Below are 26185 nucleotides of genomic sequence, written 5' to 3' on the forward strand. Positions count from 1 at the left end.
CATATTGCTAAAGAAAGCTACTATAGAATTCAGAAAAAAATCAGAATGGCAGTATCTTTATAAAGAGCCAGATGTAAGTAAAAAAAATTCAGTGAAATGTGGATGCCTTCTGGCAAAGAATTGAGTCTTAAGAATAAAATATGCTGGGCCTGGAATATAGCTCAGCAGCATAAGGGCCTGCCTGGCAAACTCAAGGTCCCAGGTTTGATTCCTGACTTATTTGGGGCCGGGGAGATAGCTTGGTGGTGTAAATGCCTGCCTGGCAAGTGTAAGGTCCTGGATTCAATTCCCTAACACCACATGCCACGTTGGCCTTAGCACTTCAGGTACTCCTGCCTGGCCAATGAAACTGAGCATAGGGGCACACACCTGTAATCCCAACACTGGAGAGGCTGAGACAGGAGGGTCACTATGAGTCCAAGCTGTGTAGCAAGACCCTGTACCAAATAAATAAATAAATAAATAAATAGAAGATTTTTTTTTTTTTAATGTAAGGGCTAGCCAGATAGCTCAGCAGACTAAAGAACCTGCTTAGGCAGAGTGGAGTGACCAGGGTTGGAACCCTGGCGTGCAGTGCCTGCCCTGCCCACAGTGTGAACTGAGATGGCAATTGACACTGGGCGTGGTGGCACCTGCCTGTAATCCCAGTGTTTGAGAGGTTGAAGACAGGAAGATCACTACGAGTCCGATCTATGTAGTGAGACCCTGTAGACCCTGTACCAAAATCATAAAACAATAAAAATTTAAAAAATTCATAAAAATGAAAAATCCTAGAAAATTCTGGGCAGGGTGACACTGGCAAAGAAATTAGAAAAACAGTGGAGTGATGCTGTACAGTTTTGAAAAAGAAAGATTGTTATTCAAAAAAGTTGTTAGCAATTTGATATATAAACAAGTAGATTTTCACTCACAAAATCAACAGAGAAACATTTTTTTATGTGCATGAGCTCCGGTAATATATACCACCATTTTCTGAAAGTTACAAGATATAATTGAAAACTATGGTAAGTGTTTAAAGATTTTTTAAAAGAAAAAATTAGTGCAGTAAAGGATACATTGTCAAAAGTTAATGTTAATTTTTTAAAGCATTACAGGACCAGTGAGATAGCTCAGTGGACTAAATGCCTGCTTAGGCAAGTGCAGGGACCGGGACTCCATCCCGGCAACACTGGCCAGGCTGGCCCCACCCTGGCTCCCGGGCATGCTGAGCTGGCAACCTGTAATCCCAGTGCTGGGGAGGCTGTAAACGGGTGGATCACTACGAGTCTGAGCTGCACAATGAGACCCTGTACCAAATACATTTAAAAAAGTAAGTATTACAGTAAAAGACAAATTGCATTAATCCTTCTAATATATACCCCCCACATATTTATCCCATCATTCTTGCCATTTCATGAGACAGTTCAAAAGGCCTCTTTCGTTAATGTCACTTGTGCTGTAGTGGTATCTTTTTTTTTTTTTTTTTTTTTATTTTTTATTTTTGTATTTTAGGAAAGGGTCTACAGGGTGCTCAGGGTCTCACTACTACATTGGACTCATAGTGATCCACCCGTTTACAGCCTTCCCAGCACTGGGATTATAGGTGGCCAGCTCAGCATGCCCAGGAGCTGGGGTGGTGAAGCCGGGGTGGGGCCAGCGCGGCAAGTGTTACCGGGAAGGAGTCCCTGCGCCTGCCTAAGCAGGCATTTTGTCTGCTGAGCTACCTCACCTGCCCAGTCTCAGTTGCCATCTCAGCGTGCCCCCTGGGGCAGGGCCAGCACAGCAGGCCCAGGGATTGAACCCCCGGCCCCTGCGCCTGCTTGCAGGTGCTTTAATCCACCGAGCTATTTGGCCAGCTATTATAACAGTAAACATGCATAGGTTAAATTTTTCTCATAAACAATACTGATAAGCAGATTTCTGGGCATCAGTATGCTGTTTATATAAGGCACATGCAAGATTAGAGAAAATTATGCTAAATGCTGCATATTTGTCACTTAAATTTAGAAAAAAAGCATGAATAAATTATGGAAGTTAGAATAGAGATTTCTCAAGAACTTCAATCGGAAGCCCATAGGACCAGCTACCATCCTTCTAGGTGTTTCCCCCAAAGGCCTTGAGTCATCATACTACAGGGTTACATGCACACAAGTATTTACAGCAGCACAGTTCATAATAGCTAAATCCTGGCATCAACCTGCATACCCATCAGCAACCGGCTCAATAAATAAAACATGGTATCTGGATGTAAAGCGACACCATTTGCTATGAAGAATGACACATTTGAGACATTTGTAGGAGAATGGACACACCTATAAAATACAGTGTTGAGTGAGCAAAACTAGACCCACAGGCTTAAATACCATATACTATCTCTCATAGGAGTGAGGCAATGTACAAAGCACTAATAAGGGTGGTTAAAGAATAGATAGAAAGGGACAAGGAGACGGATCTCTCACAACAGGGAAGTGCTTCAGGAAACGAAGGCGAGGGGTGTGGAGGAGGGAAGGAGAAAGGAGAGGAATAAAGATGTGTCAGATATCTAATATCCACAATTAATATAACCACCCTGCACCACCACATGAGCTAAATTGCTGTACAATTTCAACAAGTACAAAAGAGAGCATAGGGAAGCCAAAGGAGGAGGGAGAGGAAAGAGGATTTTAAACAAGTACAAGAAATAAGCTATAATATGTGTATGTAGCCACTCCCCACTGAATGAATTGCAAACATGTACTAATAAAATAAAAATAAATGAAAAAGAAAAAATATGCATATAATACTATCCTGCAAATGGGAATCAATATAAGTCAGTAAATCTGACAAAGGGCCATCTATATTTTTACATGTTAAAGGACAAAGAACCCAAGTCCAATGTGAAGAAAATGTTAGGAATACATGGATGAATTGCTACAGATATTCGTGGGGTGCGTTAATGTATTTTTCGCCATCTTTAATAAATGGGGGCAGCAAACATACAAATGGGCGTCTCACAGCTGAGTGTCTGCTTTCTACTGTTTAGAGACAACACGTTGAATCTTCACTCTCATGGAGCAGTTACGAAGCTCAGTAGACCATAAAGTAGTCCTCAGTATCTTTCAGAGAAGATATATTTTTACCACAATGCAACAAAATGAAATAAAATTAAAATTACAATTGCTACATTGCATGTTTACTCAAATTATAAATTTTGTCCCTTTGAGAGACCCCCATTAAAAAACAGAATGATGCAAGCTGAGCCAGAGAATAGGAGACATGAGTCACACAGCATATTTTAAAATATTTAGTCAGGCATTGTGGTGCCTGCCTACAAATCTCAATGCGCTGGAGGGCTAAGGTGGGCAACTTAGTGGCTTGGAGAAATCTTATCTCAAAATAAAAACTGTTTCAAAAATGGCTGGGCATTTAGCTCAGTGTGAAGGCCTTCAGTTCAGTACTCATTACAAAAAGAAATGTATTAAAATAAAAAATAAATCTTGCAATTCAATAAAAATAGGGAAAATTATTAAAAATTGGCAAAACTGTAAACATACACTTCACACAAGAAGATATACAAACAATATGAAGTGGTGTTAAGAACGTGCAAGTTCAGGCCCAAATGAGATGCACTGTATGTTCATTACAGTGCTAGACAGGATAACAGTTAGTTGCCAGTGCCAAATGTTAATAAGGATGTGACAGAGAGGGAGCTCTTACACACTGCTAGTAGGCTTTAAGGTACTAAGGTCACTTTGGAAAACTTCCCATTTTCTGAAAAAGTACAATGTGCAATGACCTTAGCTTAGCCATTCCCTTTCTGTGAAGTTAACCTTAACACCATGACACGTCCAGATGCCGTCTTGTGTGCAGGTACAGACAGCAGCTTTATTCACAAAGGCCGCAAATTTGCTGTTGCGGATGAAACTCAGCGGCAGCTTGCCTAGCGTGTATGAGGCCCTGGGTTTGATCCCAGCACAGCAAAACAGACATGCAGTCAAGCTGTCCAAAGGCCGTAAACGTCAGCAGCCCAGTGCTTCTTGGGAGATGAAAGACAAAGCGTAGTGCGCGCGGTGAGATGTTACTCCGCAGGAGAGAGGAATGTGCTGATACCCTCAAGATTAGAGGTGAATCTCAAAGTCTTGCTGAAAGAATATGCAAACAAGAGTACATACTGAATATTTTGTGATCTCTGAGTTCTGTTAGAATTCTCTAGATGTTGAATTTTTTGTTGTTGTTTTAGCAGACCATCAACCCAGTTCATTTCAGAGCAATCTTGTCTCATCTTCCATGGGTGGATTTCAGTTCCAGTTAAGTTTCAAAGTCGTTCCTAAGACGCTTTACTTCTGTTTGTACTTGTGCCCCTCAGGGGTGAATCTGAGACTTGGGTGGTGATTTAAGTCACCCCACCCAATCACTGCAGACACTTGCGAACATTCTCCAGAACAGACGATATGCTTGGCCACAAGCTTCAATACATTTGAAAGGATTAAAATCACATGAAGTATGTTCCTTGACCCCAGCAATAATAAATTAGAAGTAAATAACAAAAGAATTCTGGGAAATTCTCAATGTTTGGAAATTAAATAGCATACTTTTAAATAATTCATGGGGTGAGGATGATATCACAAGGGAAATTAGAAAATATTTTGAACTGAGCTAAAGCAAAAAAAAAAGAGAAGCTATCAAAATTTATGAAATGGAGCTAATGTGATGCTTAAAGAAAAGTTTACAGCTCTGAAACTCAAAAAGAAATTCATCAAACCAATAACCTGAATTTTACCTTAAGAACATAAGAGCAAGCTTTTGTACAAGCAAGTAGAAGAAAGGTTAATAAAGAATAAGGCAGCAACCAAGTTTACATAGAGAATGAAAACAAAATTGATTCTTTGAAAGAATCAGTAAAACTGATAAACTTCAGTTTCACTGGCCAAACAAGTGAAGTGAAAGGATACAGATTACTAAATTCTATTGATCCTATAGAAAATGCAAGCCGTAGAGAGTAATATTACCAAAAATCTTATAGCAGTGACAGCTATAACCTTTGAGAGCTTCCAGTGATAAAGAACAGCCCACTGTGCCATAGGTTCATCTTCACTGCTTTATGTACATGAAATGGAGAGAATCCTAAAAATAAGATGATTTCCAGAATGGTTTCAAGACCAGGTATACAATCTGAATTGAATAATAGTAAAGACACTAATTTAATTACCAATTAAAAATCTTCTCAATTGAAAGTCCCGGAAGCATATGGCTTCACTGATAAATTGAGTTAAACGCTTACATTTTTTTTCATATTTTATAAGCTTTCAAAAATTGAGCAAAGAGGGCTCAGCAGCACAGCACCTGCTGGGCACGTGCAAGGTTCTGAGTTCTAGTCCTATTACCAAAACAAACAAAATATAATTGAGGAAAAATACTTCCCACTTTGTCCTGATACCAAAGCCAAAGATAGTGAAAGCAACAGATTGATATGACTTATGAACTCAGAATGTGTGTTGGACTCCAAAATCTTTAATGGTATTTTCAGGAACTGAATCCAGCAACATATAGAAATGGTTATATGTCATAACCAAAATTAGTTTTATTCCAGGAACCCAAGGTTATTTTAAATATACAAATCTATTAGTGTTACACAGTGTACTAATTGAATAAAGGACAGAATTACCTCATCATCTTGAAATAGAAGAGTTTTTGAAAATGTCTAATATTCATATATAATTTAAAAAATTTTGGAGCCAGCCAAATAGCTCAGCATATTAAAGTGCCTGCAAGCAGCCACAGGGGCCAGGGGTTGTATCCTCAGGCCTGCCTTGCCAGCCCTACCCCCCAGGGCATGCTGAGACAGTGATTGAGACTGGGCGTGGTGGTGCATGCCTATAATTCCAGCTCTTGGGAGGCTGTAAATAGGCAGATCACTTCGAGTCTGAGCTAGTAGTGAGACCCTGAACACCATGTAGGCCCTTCTCTAAAAAATAAAATAATAATAATAATAATAAAAATAAAACAAAAAATTTGTTCAACTAGGACTAGAAATAAATTTGCCCAACCTAATAAAAGACATCTATGAAAACCCCACAGTTAATAAACTTGACATTGGAAAGCTTCATGCTTTTCTTCCCTGAGAACAAGAAAAGGTGTATGATTTTGCTGCTTCTGTTCAGCATTGTATTAGAGATTCTCGTCAATGCAAGGCAAAAAGAAAAACACATATTACAAAATATACATATTGGGAAGGAACAAATATAAATGTTTCAGATAGTAATCCTACATGATGAAAACCTCCCAAGCCCCACAAAAGAAATACTAGAAGTAATAAGTGATTCAAACAAGTTTTTGTAGTATAAGATAAAATGCACAAAAATTAGTAAGTATATAATTCTATAACCTTTCTGAAGTATTTTTTAAACATTGCTTATTTACCTGATGCTTCTACTTGTAGAACTTAATTTGAGCAATGAAATATTTGAAAGCAAAATTAAGGAATTAATTTAACTCATATTAACATCAAAATGGGTAATAAGGGAGGTATATACTATCAAGATATATTGTACAGGGGCTGGGGAGATGGCTCAGTAGAAAAGTGCTTCCCTGGGTAGTGCAAGGGCCTAAGTTCAATCCTCAAGTCCGCAAAATAAATAAACAAACAAATAAATAAGTAAAGATATGTTGTACCCCTCCCACTGTGAAGCTGGGAGAGGGCAGCACATGGGCGTTTTGGGGATGAAAATGAATTGTGTTGTATGCATATAGGAATCTTCCAAAATGAAACTTATTACTATAAATAACTATTAAGCTCTAATTAAAAAAGAAATGAAAAATATTTAATTTGAAATCATGCATTGAAAAATTTTAAAAATTACTGAGAGAAATTTTAATAGATCTAATTAAGCAGAGAGCTATGCTATATTTATGAATTGGAAGACACAATATTTTCAACAGGGCAAGTCTCCCTAAATTGGCCTATAATCTGGTACCATCCCAATGTTCCATTTGGTACCAGTCAATAATAGTACATGTTTATTTTTACTGTAATTTTTTTAAGTAAAAGAGCAAGGCACAAATTCATGAAGGCCTGAGGAAACAGGCAGTATCATACATTTCTGGTGGGACTATATAATGCTATAATCTTTCTGAATTTTTTTTAAACATTGTGCCTATTTACCTGATGCTTCTCCTTGTAGACCTTAATATTTCAGAAATGAAAAGCATTGAAGAACTGTTCTCAGTGATATTTATTGTTATGTAATTTATTATGAGAACTTAGAAATTATACATCACAAATTTTAAAGGAAGTAGAAACTGGTTCTTTTAAATTAAATGAAAATCTCCAGTATGTATAGTAAAATTAAAACCATGGAGACAATGAAATGTGAGGTACCATTTAATAAGAACATTACCCAGATACCCAGTGAGATGGCCATCAGGTAAGGAGAGTCAGGAAAGACAGGTGGAACAGAATCCTTCAGCTTGGCTTCTTCACAGATCAGCCAAGTAGTTTTTATAGGGCAAAAATTAAGAACATGTTAAACCAAATATTAAATACATATGCCAAAACGTGGTAAATTAGAAATCTGGTCCAGATTATCAGTTAATTAAAAATGTGAATCAGGTATAGCTCAAATTCTAAACAAAAATCAATCATCAATTTTTTTATGTGGGGAATCATGTTTTTAGATTTTTCTGTAGTCTATAGCTTTTAACACATCCCCTTTTCTGTGTTTATTTTGAGCTTACTTTTGTCTTCTTGTGAAAATATTTTGTGCAAAAGCCAGCAGAGCTATAGGGCACGTTTATCCATTCGAGACTGCTGCAGATAGCAGATAATGGGATTTTGAACTAAAAAATAAAAGCTTTAGGTTTGTTTTAGAACAAGAATTTCTGTTTCAAAAATGAGGTCCATGAGGGGAGATAGAACAAACTTTTTGAAGAATTGCTTCACGCTGTTTCTCTCATTTTGAAGAATTTTTAAAATCTCAGTTGACATTGCTTAAATAATAACCTACATTTTACGTCAGAGGTGAAATCCAGTAATAAGTGTCAGCTATCAGCAATTAATTATATAAAATATACACATTTAATTTTGAAAATATGTTACTATTAGACATATGTGTCAGCATATAATCATTTTAAAAGAAGTCATAATCTGTGTCTATCCTCAGTGAAACAAATACAGTACCAAAAAAAAGACATAATTTTTTTAAGTATTGGCAGCAATTTAAAAGTGAAATTTTTTAATCTTGTAAATTGCTTGAGTGTCAGCTAACCAGCTCTATCTTTTCACAAATAGCTCCAGTTCAGCAGTATTTGCTGCCATTGGCTTTAAAATCCATTCATTTTCTCCTTAGAGTCATTAAATGCATGGTATTAACTTCATTTTGAGAAAACCCCTCTGGTTTTTCAGTGAAGACAAAATTCTGAAAACCACTGCTGTTGTTCAGCAAGGCGAATTCTGGCTCCAAGCACAATTCAAACTGGCTGGCTAGTTCCTTACATTCTTAGAAATTTTAAGTTTAGTTCGTCATTCTGTTATTGCTATCGAACTAATGAATAAAGCCTCAATTTACAAGAAGGAAGAATGCAATCTGGATATGTTCGTGTTATTTTTGTAGCTGAATATCAGACTTAAAACACACGGGCATGGAAACCATTCATTCAGACCTCTTTGTCCTCTCACCCTTGCAGGACAATGCTTGGTCATGCAATTTTAAATACATTTTTAAAAAAGTAGATTTAATATAATGAAAGACTCAATATGAATGTAGGTAACTTTTCTTTGTTACTTTTTTATGATACTAAAACTTTCCAGTCTTTTAAATTTTATGTTTAAATGAAATTAGACAACATGTAAAATTTTAGAGTATATTTAAGTATATGTTATAAATATATAATTATATTTGATAAATATACATTTTACATAGAATCAGCCTTAGTCTACTCTTTGCTGCTATAACAGACAGGTTAATCTAGAAAGAAAAATATTTGCCAATCTTGGCAGCAGGGAAGTCCAAGAGCTCAGCGCTGGCCGTGAGTGTGGGCTTCCAGCTACGTCCAATGTCTCAGGGTGCTAGTGAGCATGCGCAAGACGGAAAGCAGGCACGCGATCATGCTTCCTCAGTAACTAGTGCGCTCCCCCAATAAAGATGCTCATCTTTGGATGAGGGCAGAGCCTTCCTGACCTAATCACCGTGTAATACTGTTACGGTAGCAATTCAACTGCAAGCTGAGCTTTTGAAGGGACACTGAAACCATGGCGGAAGCTATTGTGATAATTAATTTTTAATGACAGCGTCCCAAGAATATAAGTATTTGGTTTTGAAAAACAAAATAATACAACAAAAGCAAATAATCAAAAGAAATCTTAGCTTATAAACTTAAGTGCTTAATTGAATAAGTGAATTTATTCCACATAATCATAATAGACTATTCTCTTTTGTAGAAGCAAGATAGGCAAAGAAAATATACCAGAAACCTCAGATTAAAACCTTATCATTAAGTGAATTAACAACTGGGACCTCCTCTTATTGAGAGGTTTTTGAAAGAAATTACCAACAAAGTAAAAAGACAACCCACAAATTTCAAAAAACTCTTGACTAATAAGCACTCAGACAAAAGTGTGCTCTCTAGACTTTATAAAGAACTAACAGACACTAGGGCCCCCAAATTTAAAGACCCAGTCCAGAAATGGGCATCTGAGATGAACACACACTTCTCAGAGGACAAAATTAAAGAAGTGAATAAATACATGAAAAAATGTTCCACATCACTAGCCATCCACGAAATGCAAATTAAAACAACATTGAGATATCATCTCACCCCAGAAAAAATGACTATCATAAAGAAATCACCCAACAACAAATGCTGGAGAGGCTGTGGGGAAAAAGGAACCCTTCTCCACTGCTGGTGGGAATGTGGACTGAGCAGCCATTATGGAAATATCAGTATGGAGACTCCTTAAAAAACTAGGACTGGAAATCCCATTCAAGCCTGCTATCCCCCTACTGGGAATTTTCCCAGAGGAATTGAAAACATATCATACGGATATACGGTTCCTATGTTTATAGCAGCACAATTTGTGATAGCCAAATTTTGGAAACAACCAAGATGCCCATCACTTGAGGAATGATTGAAAGAGATGTATTTTTATACAGTGGAGTACTACTCAGCCAAAAAGAATGATAAACTCGAAGCCTTCATATTTAAGTGGATGCCACTTGAAGATATAAGTGAAATAAACCAGACCTGCATGTGTAAATATCATATAGTTTCCCTAATATAAGAACTCAAAAGAAGAAATACAAATAGAAAGGTACAACACAATTAAAAGGAAAACAAGAACTTGAGGATTAGACAATGAAGAGAGGGCAAGGAAAAAAGCTAGGAAACATGACAGGGGCAAAGCCATACAGTTATATGTACAAGATAGGTAAGGCAATGATCCTGAGAATCTTCAGCAGGTTTTTGAAACTAGCAGTTAATTGGTAGGATTCTCACCCTGACTAGCTATATATGCTGATACCTGTGAACAAAGCAACTGCACTGAAGATAGCAATGTGTAATAGTAGGGTCATGCTTGGAGTGCCTGTCATTCTGGTCTTCTTTTTTTGGGGGGCGGGGCAGAACCGGGGATTGAACTCAGACCCTTGTACTTGCCAGGAAGCACTTATTCTACTGAGCCATCTCCCCAGCTCCCCTTCTTGTCTTCTGAATGTGTGCTGCTTGTCATGACACATGGTTACTGCCGTGCTGTCTCTCAGGTAGATGTTTGTTTGAAAAGGAAGGGGATGATGAAAGAAGGCAGGAGACAGGAAAAGGGGTGTTATGGGACTGGCCTGCTACAATGCTGTATATGGTTAGATTTCTAAACTTCTGTATAAAAATATAAAACTGTTCATTCCTATTTTTTAAAATGTATTTTTATTTTTTATTTTTTTCTTCATATTCTGTAGGGAGTTAAAGCCTAACATATCAATACTTGATGAAAAATACCTGTTCCATGTTATGCCTAAGATGTTTGATATTCAGACAGATAGTGAGGTTAAGCTCAACTGCCTGTGTTGTAGGGTAATAACAATAAGCTTCTTTTCTGGAGGGTTAACAACCTAAGTTTGCAGACCAAAAATTAGAGAAAAACAAGGCCCGCAAGGACAGCCAACATTTTTGCCCTAGCCTTCCAAGGCCAGTGAAGACTCAGGACATAGGAGAACCTGTACTGTAACACCAGGTAACTCAATTGTGTTCCAAATTTTCTGATCAAGGAGACTATGGGACCACAGAGGAAAGTGATCAATGATGTAGAGTGTGCCTAAGGACAGTCACATGGAAAGAAAACATTCACTCAGGTTTTCACAGAGAACAAATTGGTCAAGCAATGGCCATGACTCATCCACATGGCTGACACTGACAAAGGATCTACAAACTGCAGTACAGGGTTTCAAATTAAATCCTGAGGGGATTTGATTAACCTTCTCAGATACAAAAGCTACATTTCTTATTATGTAGGTCTTGCTTTATCTTGGTCTTAACCATCCAGTAGAAAAGTATAAACACAAAGTATAAAAAGTAAAGCCATATTAATATGCTGAGCTGTAAAAGGCTCAAGTCAGCAACTTCTGACTTTGCTAGTCTTACGGAAAAATCCACTACTATCATGGACTACTGGACTGTATTGGATCATTTTGCTGAATTCATGCACCTACAACATTTAAATGACGATGGAATACCCTTCTCTGACAAAACTAAACAAAAAAAGGGGGATACAAATGACATTTTGTATCTGTATACTCAATATAGTTAGGATAGATATACAGCTACATTCTCTTAATGAATAGAAAGATTTGTTCTAATAGTGTTTGTAAACACGATATCATATCTGCATCTTGTACAGTGAATAACCACTAAGACAGCAATATGCAATGTATTAATTATTGAAACTGTTCTACTAATCGGATTTGAAACTGTCTCATTGCTATTTGTTTCTTAATAAAATTATTGAAAAAAAAAAGAAGTGAAAAAACAAAAGCAAAACCTATCATTCTTAGGGCCAGTGAGATAGTTCAGCAGATTAAGCACCTGCTTTGGCAAGAGCAAGGGCTGGGGTTTGATCCCTGGCCCTATGTGCTGTGCTGGCCTCACAGCCAGGCACACTGAACCAGCCATCAAGACCAGGTGTGGTGGTGCACGCCAGTAATCCCAGCGCTGGGGAGACTGAAAACAGGAGGCTCACTACAACTGCAGGCTGTGTGGTGGGACCTTGCACAAAATACAAAAATAAATAAATATTATTAATAAACATTATCATTCATTATTCATTTGGCTGATTTTTGAAAATAGTAGCATTATTATTTCTATTTATTTATTTTTATTTTTATTTATTTTTGGTGGAGCCAGGGATTGAACTCAGACCCTTGCGCTTTCCAGGCAAGCACTTATTCTACTGAGCCAACTCCCTGGCCCCAGCATTATTATTTTTAAATGATAGTAACTATATTGTTGACCTGGCCAAAGAATTCTACAAACTTGACTTCTTTCGTTCATTTGTATATAAAACATTGAATGCTTATTTTATACCACTCACTGTTGTAGATTTTTTTTTTTTTTCCGGATCAGCTAACCTTGGGGTTGGGTCTGGCAAGGCATGTGGTGTTGGGAATGAACCGAGGTCTCCTGAGGCTGCCTAAGCTTGCCTAAGCAGACACTTTAGACTGCTGAGCTATCTCGCTGGTCCCTGTTGTAGATCTTGAGACATTATTCACAGACATTTCTCTCATTCATACGTATTATTGTATAAAGATGAATGATTGTAATAGATGGTGTAATTAATTGTATAAAGAGGATATTAAGAGTATGCACATCTATAATGCTAAACATTCTGGGAGGCTGAGGCAAGAGCATCAGGAGTTCTAGCACAGTCTGGTAATTTAGCAATTTGCCAAAACCCTGTCTCAAAATAAAACATTTTTTTAAAAGGTCTAAGGATATAGCTCAGCGGGAGGCTCTGGGTTCAACACCCAGTACACACACACACACACACACACACTCACATATGCATGCACACACACACTCACACATGCATGCACACACACACACACATACACACACACACACAAACACACACAGAGTAAGGGAGAAAGAGGGAAGAACACAGAGAAGGGACTTGTAGCCCACAAATTGAAACTTTTTCTGCAATTATAGTACAATTTTGTGTGACTGAATTTCTTAAATGTTTTCTTGTTAAAATGTTGTGGTAGTAATTTGTGAGAGGGAAGGAGATCAAAAAGGAATGCAGCTGAGTTACGTGCATGTTCAGCGCCCCACAGGGAGTGTGAACATGCTGCACCATGGAAGTGTACTAGTAAGATTTCAGCAGCTATAAATTATTTTGGTAATGAATTCCCTGAAGCCACTAAATATAAGTTGAGATGCACAAATGAAATAATGAAATTAGGAGAAATGCTCACGCTAAGGAAGGATACTTAATTCATCAATGGTTGTATTAACCCTATTATTTTTATTTATGTAAATTATCTTACAGTGTTAGTAAATTATAATAAATTTTAGGAATATTTTTACGTTTCATGCGAGTCTTTCCTCACATTAATATATGCACAGACATACTGTCTTATTTCAATTCTGCCATTAATCTGGGCAGATAGCTCATTGGCATAGCATCTGCCTGGCAAGAACAAGGTCCTGAGTTGATTCCTTGTACCAGAAAAGTTTGAATCAATTCTGCCATTTATATTTGTTTGTTTGCTTATTTCTAGCAATGTATTTATTTGCATATTTGCATGTATGTCTATATATATGAAAATATTTAAAGGAATTTTCTTGGTTTTTTTTTTTTTTTTTTTTTTGGGCGGAACCGGGGATTGAACTCAGGTCCTTGCGCTTGCCAGAGCAAGTGCTTATTCCACTGAGCTATCTCCCTGCCTCCTCTTGTATTTTAAATATGTGCTAAATAAAATATACTTTGAATTTTGTATTTGTCCATACTTGTATAGTTGTATAATGTAATTTTTTATGTATCAAATTATTTAGATTATTTGGGGCAGTGGTACCAGGAACTGAACTCATGACCTCATACTTGCCAGCTATGTGCTTGCACCACTGAGCTGTATCTCTGGCTGTCAAATTAATTTGAGTTTAACAACATGTATAATACTTTACCGAAGAGCAGGAACTCATTTTGACTGGACTTGATTGGGATTGCCAATGTTCATGCATCATGCTTTCCTAATTTCTCTTAGAGCCCTTATTTTATTTAGAGCAGTAACAGACACCAGCTTAAACCACACAATCTTACCTTGAAGGTGGAGCTGGACATTTAGTATAGTTCTTAGGAATGAAAAATAAGCGTGATTAATTTAACACAGGTAGGAGTATACAGGACAGCCGTGTAGAGCAGGACTCAGGCCGGCTGATCTAGCTCTTGGCTTGTCACCTTCCTGTTGTCTTCCCAGGTGTCCAGAACTGGAAATGGAAACCATTTTGCAACCATTAGGTGAAGGGCATATCTCAGTGCCTTTAATCTTGACACTTCGAGTTGTCAATATGGCAGCTTATTTAAGAACTTTATGATATATTAGGAAATAAATTATGACCTGCAGCATGTTATTGAAGGTATGGATACATGGATTTCTCTTGATGTGTATCAAAAAGTAGTGCCTAGGGCACCAGGTCTGGAGGATCCAAAATCCTTCATGACTTCTCTTTCTTGCTACTTTAAATACTGACCCATCACAGAATCACATTCATTCCCTTTTCTGCTAACTTAGCTGCCACATTCTTTGTTTCTCCTGAAACCAGGGATTTTACTCGATGTTGTGGTCTTCTGTTACTTGAAGTTGAATAGAATTTGGAATGAGGTATGACCAAGAAGAATCTTTTGTATCTATAGCAACTGAAAACCTTCTGTTTCTTTTACAAACTTTGTAGAACTAGTTTTTTGAGTAGTGGTTAAATGGTGCATGGAGAATGGAATGGGGTTTGGCATTTTCGGTTAGTGTTATCTAAAGTGACATATTTCATTTTTATATGATATTGTTTTCATTTGTGTTTAGGTTTGCAGAGTCTTTGGTATTTTTCTATTTTGGTTACAGAATAGTTGAGTGATGTTTGAAGTTTTAAAATGTATTATTCATTTTTAATATTTGACCTGTGATGAAGTTAAAAATGCACAGTTCAATTTTATGTGAAGATTTCTTTTAAAATATTAAATACATCAAACCTACCCTCCTTGATTGACTTTCTCTTTTTTCCCCATCCACTTTTGCTCACTGTTCCTCCTTAAGCAGTTTTTAGGGGGCCGGGGAGATGGCTCAGTGGCATAAGCGCTTCCCTGGCAAGTTCAAGGGCCTGAGTTCAATCCCCAGTTAGACTCAAAATAATTTTAATTTTTATAATTTTAATTGATAAATCAGTGTATGTTTGTAAAATATAATGTGATATTTTTATGTATGTATAATGTGGATAATTGAAAAGGGCTAGTCAACCTACTCAATATTTCAATATTTTTGTGGTGAGACATTGGAAATGTACTGTTCCTGATTTATTTATTTAGTGACTAGTTAGTGGAATAGATCATTAGCACGTGTTCCTCTTATTTAACTGAAGTTGTATATTCTTTTTTCCTTTAAATGCATTTGGTACAGGGTCTCACTATGCAGCTCAGACTTATAGTGATCCGCCTGTCTCAACCTCTCCAGCACTGGGATTATAGGCATACTCCACCGTACCTGGTCTTGGTGGCCAGCTCATTGTGACCTGGGGTGGGGATGGGGGGGCTCAAACCCTGGTCCCTGCGCTTGCCTAGACAGGGACTTAGTCCACTGAGCTATCTTACTGGTTCTGGATAGCCAACTTTTCTAACACCACTTATTATTGAAAATTTTTTGTTTTCATTGTCTAGTCATGGCATCTTTATCAACAATCAGTTAACTACAAATATGCAGTGTCTTGTTCCTTTGGTCGATGTGTCTGCTTTTGTGCTAACACCTTGCTCTTCTGGTTACCATAATTTCTCAGTATATTTTCAAGTCAGGTAGTATTGTGAGTGTGACTTCAGCTTTGTTCTTTTTTTTTCTTTCTTCCTGTGCCTTGGATTGAACTCAGGACCTTGTGCTTGCTAGCAGGTGCTGATGTCACTGAGCTATCTCTCTGACATCTGCATTGTTCTTTTTGCTTAAGATTGCTTTGCTTATTGGAGTCTTTTATGGTTTCACACAAATTTTAGGATTTTTCATTTAATTCTGTGAAAAGTGATATTGGGCTTTGGGTAGGGATTTGACTGAATCTGTGGGCTGCATGTACTAAAATGTGCACTTTAGTAATATCAATTCTTCCATCCCAAGAACATGGCTATCTTTCTATTTAATTATTTTCTTCATTTTTTTTTCCAACAGTCTTTGATAGTTTCTGGTGTATACATGTTTTAGCTCCTTGGTTAAATTTATACCTATTTTTATTGCTGTTGTAATGAGATTATTTTATGAATTTTGTCAGATAGTTTATTGTTACTTTATAAAAGTGTTGTTGGTTTATAAATGTTGTTTTTTGTATCTTACAACTTTACTGTGTTCATTTATTAGTTTTCAGTTTCTTAGTGGAGGCTTCAGGGTTTTCTTTATGTAAGATTATGTCATCAGCAGACACGCTTTCAGTTCTTTTCATAGTAATCTTTTTCTTTCTCTTGCCAAATGGCTCTGGCTAAGACTTCTAGTATTAGAAGTTGAGAAACTGCACTTCCTTGTCTAGTTTGTAATCTTAAGAGAAAGGCTTCAGCTCTCCCCCATTGAGCATGTTAGCTGTTGGCTTATTTTTTATAGCTGTTATTATTTTGAAATACATTCCTTCTGTGTGTAATTTATTAAGAATTTTATCATGAGAAGATGTTGAATGTTGTCAAATGCTGTTCTTTCACATATTAAATTTTTTATTCTTCATTTCATTAATGGAATGTATCACATAACTTTGAAAAACCTTCTGATCACAGGGATAAATCCAACTTGATCATACTGTATTTTCTTTTTAATTTGTTGAAATAAGTTTTCTAATGAATTTAGTTTGTTAAGGAATTTTAAATCTATATGTATCAGTGATACTGGGCTGTACTTTTTCTTTTTTGCAAGGTCATTTTCTTTCTTTGACGTTAGGGCAGTGGTGGCCTTGTAAAATTAGCTTAGAACTAAGGTTTCCTCTTTAGTTTTTGAGAAGAATTTCAAAAGGACTAGAGTTAATTTTTCCTTAAACATTTGGTGTAGGAGCTGGGGAGATGGCTCAGTACAATAAGCACTTGCCTGACAAACACAAGGGTCTGAGTTCAATCCCTGGTTCCACAAAAATAAATAAATAAATAAATAAATAAATAAATAAATAAAATTAAACATTTGCTGTAACTCAGCTGGGAAGCCATCTGATCCCAGGCTTATCTTTGATGGAAGACTTTATTGCTGATTGAATCTTCTGACTCCTTCCTGGACTGTTTAGATTTCCTACTTATTGATGACTCATTTTTGGCTAAGTGTGATTCAAAATAAGAGCTGAGACATGCACCTATTTTTTGATCACATCATGTTTGTTACTTCCTTTCTTCTGCTAACTTTGTGCCTACTTTTTTACTTTTATAATTTCTTGAGGTGTAACCTTTTTTTAAAAAGTATTTCATATAGGATGTCTCATCACACAGATGGGACTCATAGTGATTCTCCTGCTTTTCAGCGTCCCAAGTACTGGGACTACAGGTGCCCGCTGCCACACCCAGTCTTAATTGCCCTCTCAGTGTGCCCTGGGGTGGGGTGGCACAGCACGCTGGGGATCAAGTTCCTGCCACTGTGGTTTGCCTAAGCAGGCGCTGTAGCCTGCTGCGCTATCTGGCCGGCCTTTTTTTCTTTTAACATTGGTTTTTGATATCTTTTTTATTTGATATAGGCATTTATTACTATAAATTTTCCTTTTAGAACTTCTTTTGCTGGGTAAGTTTTGGTCGAAAATGTTGCTTGCATTTCACTGTCTTAAGATATTTTCTTTCTTTTTGGTTTCCTCTGACCTCTTGGCCATTTCAGGAGTGTGTTCTAGTTCCACATGTTCATGGTTTTCCTAGATTTTTCATTATAAATTTGTAGTTTCACTGTGTTGTAACCAGAAAGGAAAATTTCTGATTTCAGGACACTTTTCATTTGTTAAGGGTTGTGTTATGGTCTAACATATGACTTATTCTGGAGAATGTTGCATGTGTACTTGAGAAGAATGTGCGTTTTATTGTTGTTGGATGGAATGATCGGTTAGGTCCACTTAGTCTATAGTGTGAGTCAGGTCCAATATTTCCTTTCTGATTTTCTTGTGAGATGAGCTGTCCATTGATGAGAGAGGCATCTTGAAGTACTTCTCTTATTTTATTGCAGTTGATCTCTCACTTTTTTTTCTATTTTTTTAGGGAAGGGTCTACAGGGTCTTCAGAGTCTCACTGTTAGATAGGACTCACGGTGATCCACCTGTTTACAGCTTCCCAAGAGCTGGGATTACAGGCGCACACCACCACGCCCAGTCTCAGTTGCCATCTCAGCATGCCCCAGGGGCAGGGTCAGCACAGCAGGCCTGGGTATTGAACCCTGGCTGCTGTGCCTGCTTGCAGGCACTGATTTCTTATTTTAATCTTATAATCTTGTCAATACTTGTATTTACTTAGGTACTCCGACAATTAGTGCATAAATACTTTCAAGTTTTACATCCTTTTGATACAACTCTTTATCACTATATAATGACTTTCCTTGTCCCTGTACAGCTTCTGGCTTAAAGTCTATTTTGTCTGCTAGAAATCCAGCTACCTTTATTCTCTTTTGTTTTTCCTTTTCATAAAATGCCTTCTACATACCTTCACTTTCAGTCTGTTTTCTTGGGTATGAATTGAGTCTCTTCTAAGAAGCATATAGTTTTTTAAAAAATTCATTGAGTTTTAACCATGAACCCATATTGCACATTGTTCCAGTGACTCAAGGGTAAATTGCTAGTGTAAGGAAGATGTATTTGCAAAGCTAACAAACCAAATAAGATGGAAATTAAAGCCAACAAAGAACATCTTGCTTAGAGGTTGCAGGCACAGGTTATAGAGAGTTGTGGGTTGACGTTTCCAAGAGGCAGGCACTGAGGAAGTTCATGGCTGCAGGGTAGTTACAAATACTGATTGGTCTGTTTTAGGATACACGGACTACAGATCATTGAGTGTTCTGGGTTGTATAAATCTAAAGAAAACTTGCTGATTAGAAAGTCTTATGAATCATATGTTTTTAGTTTCTTTTCCCTGAAGCAGTTAATTCTGCAGTTAATTATTAGGACATGAAAGACATCTTTTCCTAGAGAACAGGGCAAGATAGTAAAAGGTGCTCCCCCTGCTGCCAAAACCATGAGAGATAGAGAACTGCAACTCCCCTGGAAGAAAGGGACAATAAAGTTCCGTGGAAAACAGTTTTTAATCTATCAGGCAGATTCGGTCAGAGGTGGCATCTCCAAAGCTAGTGAGAGAGGGATAAAGTATTGTCTAGCTGTGACTGCCGAAATCAGTTAGAAGTTAACCAGGGGTAACTAAAGTTAAAGGATTTGTTTAGGCTTGTACCCAGTAACATGGCTACTCTGCTTTAAGAATTTATTCCAATATAGTCCATTAGTCTATAATAGTAGTGGGTCATCTGCATGACTGGAAATGTCAGAAGTTGTTGGCTTGAGCCTTTTATAGCTCAGCATATTAATATGGCTTTACTTTTTATACTTCATTTCTATACTTTTCTACTGGATAGTTAAGACCAAGATAAAGCAAGACCTACATAACAAGAAATGTAAATTTTGTATCTGACAAGGCTGACTTCATGTACCTACAATATATGAATAGCAATGAAATACCCATCTCTGACAAAAATAAACAAAAAAGGGGGATGTAAATGAAGGACCATTTTGTAGTGGAAAAAATATATATATCTGTATATATAAAATAGTTAGCGTAGATATATAGCTACTTTCTCTTAGTTCAATGAGAAGAAAGTTTTGAACTAGTAGTATTTAGACAAGATATCATGTCTGCATCTTGTACTATGAATAACTACTACAAAGATAATAATCTACAATGTATTAATTATTGTAACTGTCCTACTAACCTGTTTTGAAACTGTCTCATTGCTACTTCTTTCTCAATTAAATTAATAGAAAAAAAGAACTTATTCCATTTATATTAAACACAATCATGGTTAAGTAAAGACTTGTTACTGCCATTTTGTAATTCTTTTCTGGTTGTTTTATATAACCTGTGTGCCTTTTTTTTCACTTTCTTACATTTAATGATTTTCTGCAGTGATATGCTCTGAATCCATGCGTTTAGCCCAGCTATTATAATTTTTCCTTTTAGGTGTAATACATCGAACATATTATAATAGGTTAGCTTAAGTTGATAATTTTTGTCACATGAAGCAGTACACTCTTATTTTCCCCTCATTTTATATTTTCAGTGTTATAATTTATATCTTTTTCTGTTTATATCTCTTAACAATTTCTTGTAGCTAATGTTTTTTAAATAGTTTTATCTTTTAACTCTTATTGGAAATAATATTGCCTTATATACCATAGTTACAATACTAAAATATTCTGAATCTATGTATTACTTATACCAATGAGCTTTTTACTTTGCTATACTTAGTAGTCTTTTTTTTTTTTTTTTTTTTTTTTTTTCGGAACCGGGGATTGAACTCAAACCCTTGCACTTGCCAGGGAAGCGCTTATTCTACTGAGCCATCTCCCGGGCCCTTAGTAGTCTTTTTTAGCTTTAAGAATTCTCTTCAGCAAATCCTTTAGGGCAAACCTAAGTGGTGACAAACTCCTCTATTTCGTTCTACTGGGATGATTTTAATTCACCCTTATTTTGAACAGATAGCTTTTCCAGGTAAAGCATTCTCAGGTGGTGGTATTTTTTCATCAGTATTTAAAATATATCGTCCCACACTTGTATCATGTGCAAGGTTTCTGCCGAGAATCAACTGAGAGCCATATGGAGATTTTCTTGTATGTGATAGAGACCTTGTCTCTTACTGTTTTTGGAATTTGCCTTCCATAGTTTGATTATCATATGACTTACTGAGTTTCTTACTAAGTTGAAATTGTTTAGAGACATCCAAGTTACCTATTCATAGATCCTGACACCTTGCCCTATGTTTAACAAGGTTTTAGTCATTGTTTTCCTAAGTATCCTTTCTAGACTTTTTTCTATCTCTTGTTCTTCAATTCCTATTTTATAAAATTCTCTTGATAGTAGGATATGACTTTCTTCATTCTTTTTCTTTTGGTTTCTCTAACTGGATAATTTCAGGTGTTCTGTCTTTGAACTCACTGATTCTTCTATATGAACAAATCTAATGTTCAAGTTTTCTTTTAAATTTTGCATTTTTTTCTTTTTTCTTTTTTTGACGGGATCAGGAATTGAACTCAGGCCCTTGTACTTGCCAGGCAAGCATTTGTTCCACTGAGCCATCCCCCTGGCCAAGTCAACAACTTCTGTCATTGCCAGTCCTATGGAAAACCCACTACTATTTTGGACTACTGGACTATATTGGAATATTTTGCTGAATCCCGGCACCTACAATATTTAAATGACAATGGAATACCCTTCCCTGTCAAAACTAAACAAAAAAGGGGAATAGAAATGAACCACCATTTTGTATCTGTCTGTTCAAAATAGTTAAGACAGATACACAGCTGCATTCTCTTGGATCATTGAATAGAGAGATTTGCTCTAATAGTGTTTGTGGACAGGATATCATGTCTGCATCTTGTACAGTGAATAACCACTAAGACCACAATATGCAATGTATTAATTATTACAACTGTGCTAGTAATTGGTTTTGAAACTGTCTCATTGCTATTTCTCAATAAAATTATTTAAAAAATAAATAAATTTTGCATTTCAGTTATCACACTTTATTTCTAGCATTTCTGTTTTTTAAAAATGTTGCCATTTCTTTAAAATTTATGATTCTATTCTAATTTCCTAAACTCACTTTAATGTTTTATCCAAGTTTTTCTATAGTTCTAGAGCTTATTTAAGAAGATTATTCTGTGTTTTATTTTTATTTTTATTCATGTATTTAGTTGAGGCAAGGTCTTACTGTATTTCCTGAGTTGGCCCCAAATTCATGATCTTCCTGTCTCAGCCCCTCAAGTGCTATGCTCGAGATTACTGACAGTGTTGCTGTGTCCATCCCAGTACAGCGTTACTGTACTGAATTCAGTACAGTCTTTCATAGACCTGTGTGTCTTTGGAGTATTATTGGACAATTAGTAGACATTTTGGCGGTGTCATATTTTCCTTATTTTCTTATTATATTCTTGCCTTGGTGTCTCTACATTTAAAAAAGCAGCCCTATCTCCCAAACTTTGTTATCTTTTGGTACAGGTGGTCTATCCTGAGTCTGTAGGGGCCAGCAGATAATGGTGACAATCAGATAGACCTTGCTGTTGGCTTCTCCAGTTAGGTGGGGCCTCTTCCTGTCCTCTGCTGACTGTTTTCCATAGTCTGGGAAGAACTCTCTAGCTAGGTCAGATACAGCTGCTGGCTGAGTTCTGCCATCACTCCTGGTCAGGCAGGGTTACAGGTTGCATTTCCTGGCCAGGAGCTGCTACTGTTTGGAATCTGTGTTTGGACAGGGCTGCAGGCTGGACTCTAGGTGTGATTTCTGGCATTGTTGTTGCTTGGGGTGGGCAGGGCCAGAACCCCTGCTTCACAATTATGTGTAGTTATGCGCTTGCCTCTTTCACCTGGGCTTCAGAGGTCACCACTTGAGTGCTAGGGTCACATAGGGTTGCATGATCTGCAGATATCTAGGTGTGAGAATTTACTTTCTGGCTTGGAGAGGCTTTATACAAAGTTCCTAAAGATACAGTCACCTCTCAGCTGCTCAAGTCTGGTAAATAGAGATGTAACCTTGATGATTGATTGAACTAATTAAAAATAAAAAGGCCTACCAGATAGTGTGAAGGCCAGGAGTTAGAGAGCCAGGCTTGTTTGGAAAGTGTCAATAATACTGGCGTGCCTGTTGGTGAGTGTTATAGAGCCTCCTGCCTGTGGTCTAACCTGACAAGCAGTGGTAGAACTGGAGTTTTGGAACTCAAGTCTTGCATTGGAAAGAAAAGAAAACAAAATAGGCTTCACTATACTGCCTTTAATTATGCCTTAAATTGATTACTTATAAAAATGCTGACTGATAGGTACTCGGTGCAGCAGAGACAGGCAGAAAGAAAAGGAGAAAGAGGTTTTGTTTTCTGTGAGGACACAGAGAGAATTTGGGGAAGATAATAAATTCTCTGGACTAGACAAAGGCTTTTATGGCCTTTTGCTGGGGGAGGGGTCTTGAAGGGGGTGTTTAGATATACCTGAAGAGCTGATTGGGGGTCCTCCCTGAGGTGGTGGAAGGGTCGAAGTAAATTATGTCCTGGGATGAGTTGGAGAAGAAGGGGGAAGGTGGTCCTTTGTTTTAAGGGCGTTGACCGTATTAGATGACCACCACAATGACTTTAGCAGTTCATACTAGAGCCAGAACCTATCACTGACTACTTGTGATCAATAATCGTAGAACTCTGTCATTGATTTTGGAAACTGTTGTATTAATATTTTCAAACTTAAAGTCCTTGCTACAATTTAAGTAGTCCAGATTTCAATGTAAGAATCAGAAACTGAAATACAATGTTTGTTTCCCAGCTCTGGCAAGTGGTAAGATGCATTCTGTTCTCATACAATAAAACATGGTTGCTTGTCTCTGAGCATATTTGTTCCTAGAACCTTAATTATGTCTGAATAAATGCATCTGATATTTTAAATCTAATGTGAAAACTATGAAGGAGATAATTTTATGGTTCATTTCTTTTACTGTTCATGTTTTAACTAATCTGAGTGTTTAGCAAAAGGTAATCTCAGAGAAAGCATTGTGTAGAAGTAGAAAAGAACAAGTAGTTCAACATACCAGTGAAGCAGTGTGGTATAATTATCCAGTAATAAAATGATTGTCAAATTAACTGACAATTGGCTCAGATGCAAGCATTTTCTTAAGTCATATCTATATATGCAGTGACAGACAGATGAAATACTGTTCTGAAGAAAAGACACCACACTTATGTTACTGACATGGAGAGCCTTTTTCTATTTCTGTGAAAATCTCTTTCATGTCAAATATGAAAGCACATCTGATAAGATCATCCACAGAATAACAGGGAAAATGAGATCAACACTTATTAAATTTTGTATATGGTATACAGAATTTGGCACTAAGTGTTGAATATTGTACATTTAGCAAATCTTGAAATGAGCACATTGTGTCTTTATTATTATTTATTGAATCCTCATGTGTTAGGCTCGGTGCTAGTGTGGGCTACCTCACAGATCACAGGGCTATCTTACATTTGGGCAGTCAGATGTTAAAAACCGTTCCAGTGAAGAAGTCAGTTATCTAGTAAACCTGAAGTTGATATGACTGTGTCTATTTTTATTTTTGCACCTAGGAATGGCATTCTTAGGCCACATGTTACCTGTATATTTGATCTTTTGAGGTATTTCCAGCATGTCTTCCTCTATGTCTGTACCATTTTACATTCCCACCAGCACCGTTGAGAGTTCTGATTTTGCCACATCTTCACCAATGCCATTTATCATTGCCTGTCTTTTTGCTTGTAGCCAACTTAGTGAGTGTGAAGTGTTATGTCATTCTTGTTTAAATTTGCAGTTGTCTCCTGACAGTGATGCCAGACATCTTTCCATATGCTTTCTGTCATTTGTGTATCTTTGTTGGAGAAATGTCTATTCTGATCCTTTGTCCAGGGGCTGGCCAAATAGCTCAGCAGATTAAAGTGCCTGCAAGCAGGTGCAGGAGCTGGGGGTTTAATCCCTGGGTTTGCCTTTCTGGCCCCACCCCTGGGACATGCTGAGATGGCAATTGAGATTGGGTGTGGTGGCACAAGCCTGTAATCCAAGCTCTTGGGAGACTGTAAACAGGTGGATCACTACGAGTCTGATATAGTAGTGAGACCCTGAACACCCTGTAGACCCTTCCCTAAAATACAAAAAAGAAAAAAAAAAAACTGATCCTTTGTCCTTTTCAAAACTGGATAAACAGTCCATTTATTGTAAGTTGTAAGTATCCTGTATGTGTTCTGGACAGAAACCTCTTATTAGGTATATAATTAGCAAATATTTTCTCCCTTTAAGCACATAGCCAGTGCTTAATAAAATCGTATTGAATAAATATTTGAATGTCAAAAGTTATATTTTCATGACATTCTTTTTATACAACTAAGACATGGTTAATATGCCAACTTTTATTTCCCTCATTAACTTTTAAAATGTATTAAGTTAATAAAGGTTTCATTTTATTGCCATTAAATTTATCATTATGATTGGTGAATTGTATAAAATCTGACATTTGGATGAATTTTAAAGGCATATGGAATTTTTGTCAAAAGATTTAAAACAATTTTTAAAATTTTATAGATGGAAAAAGTGGAAGCAGATCTGACAAGATCCAAATCTCTGCGTGAGAAACAGTCCAAGGAGTTCTTATGGCAGCTGGAGGATGTGAAGCAGCGCTACGAGCAGCAGGTTGGTCTTCCCTGTTGATGAATGTCATTTACTGTTCCGTATACATAAAATGCCTCTTTTTAGGTCTGAATAACAAAATCTCTGCGTAATGAAAACATCACCAGGAGCTTTTATTATGAATGTTTGAAGTACTTAAAATAGCATTTGTTTTAATAAAATCCAGAAACATTGTTTTAACCCTCTACTGGAGGCTGTTCAGTGTGTTCACCAGCATATTTAATTGACACATTTATTGCTGTTCTTGAACGTTTCTGCTTCTGAAGGAACACTAGTTTGATTTGCTCTTCTATTTAAGAAGCAGTGTGAGGTGCCCACTGTGTACCAGGCTCTGTTTCTGTCACTGCTAAGAACAGTGATGGAGGTGCCAGGCTCCTGTTCTCACAGCCTATGTTGTGGTGGGGAGTCAGTCCGTGAATAAAAACTAGAATAATTTTCATGAGTGATTTATGAGGAAAATGAGGGGGTGGCCTGGAGCCTGCCATAGGGAGGGTGTATGGGAGGGGATTGTAGGCATTGGGTGGGCTGGAGCCTGCCACAGGGAAGGTGTGTGGGAGGGGATTGTAGGCATTGGGTGGGCCAGAGCCTGCCACAGGGAGGGTGTGTGGGGAG

General features: G+C 37.1%; 1 protein-coding gene across 4 annotated transcripts in view; it reads left to right on the forward strand.

Annotated features, from left to right (window-relative positions):
- Positions 1–26185, forward strand: part of Cep112 (centrosomal protein 112) — a 722997-nt gene that overhangs the window by 342594 nt on the left and 354218 nt on the right. For all 4 annotated transcript variants that reach the window (XM_012514508.2, XM_023714104.1, XM_023714105.1 and 1 more), the window contains one exon: positions 25469–25576. In XM_012514508.2, coding sequence (XP_012369962.1) covers positions 25469–25576 — 108 coding nt within the window. The remainder of the gene's footprint in view (positions 1–25468; positions 25577–26185) is intronic.

Source organism: Octodon degus, unplaced genomic scaffold (assembly GCF_000260255.1).
Source record: "Octodon degus isolate 3935 unplaced genomic scaffold, OctDeg1.0 scaffold00033, whole genome shotgun sequence".
NCBI lineage: Eukaryota > Metazoa > Chordata > Mammalia > Rodentia > Octodontidae > Octodon > Octodon degus.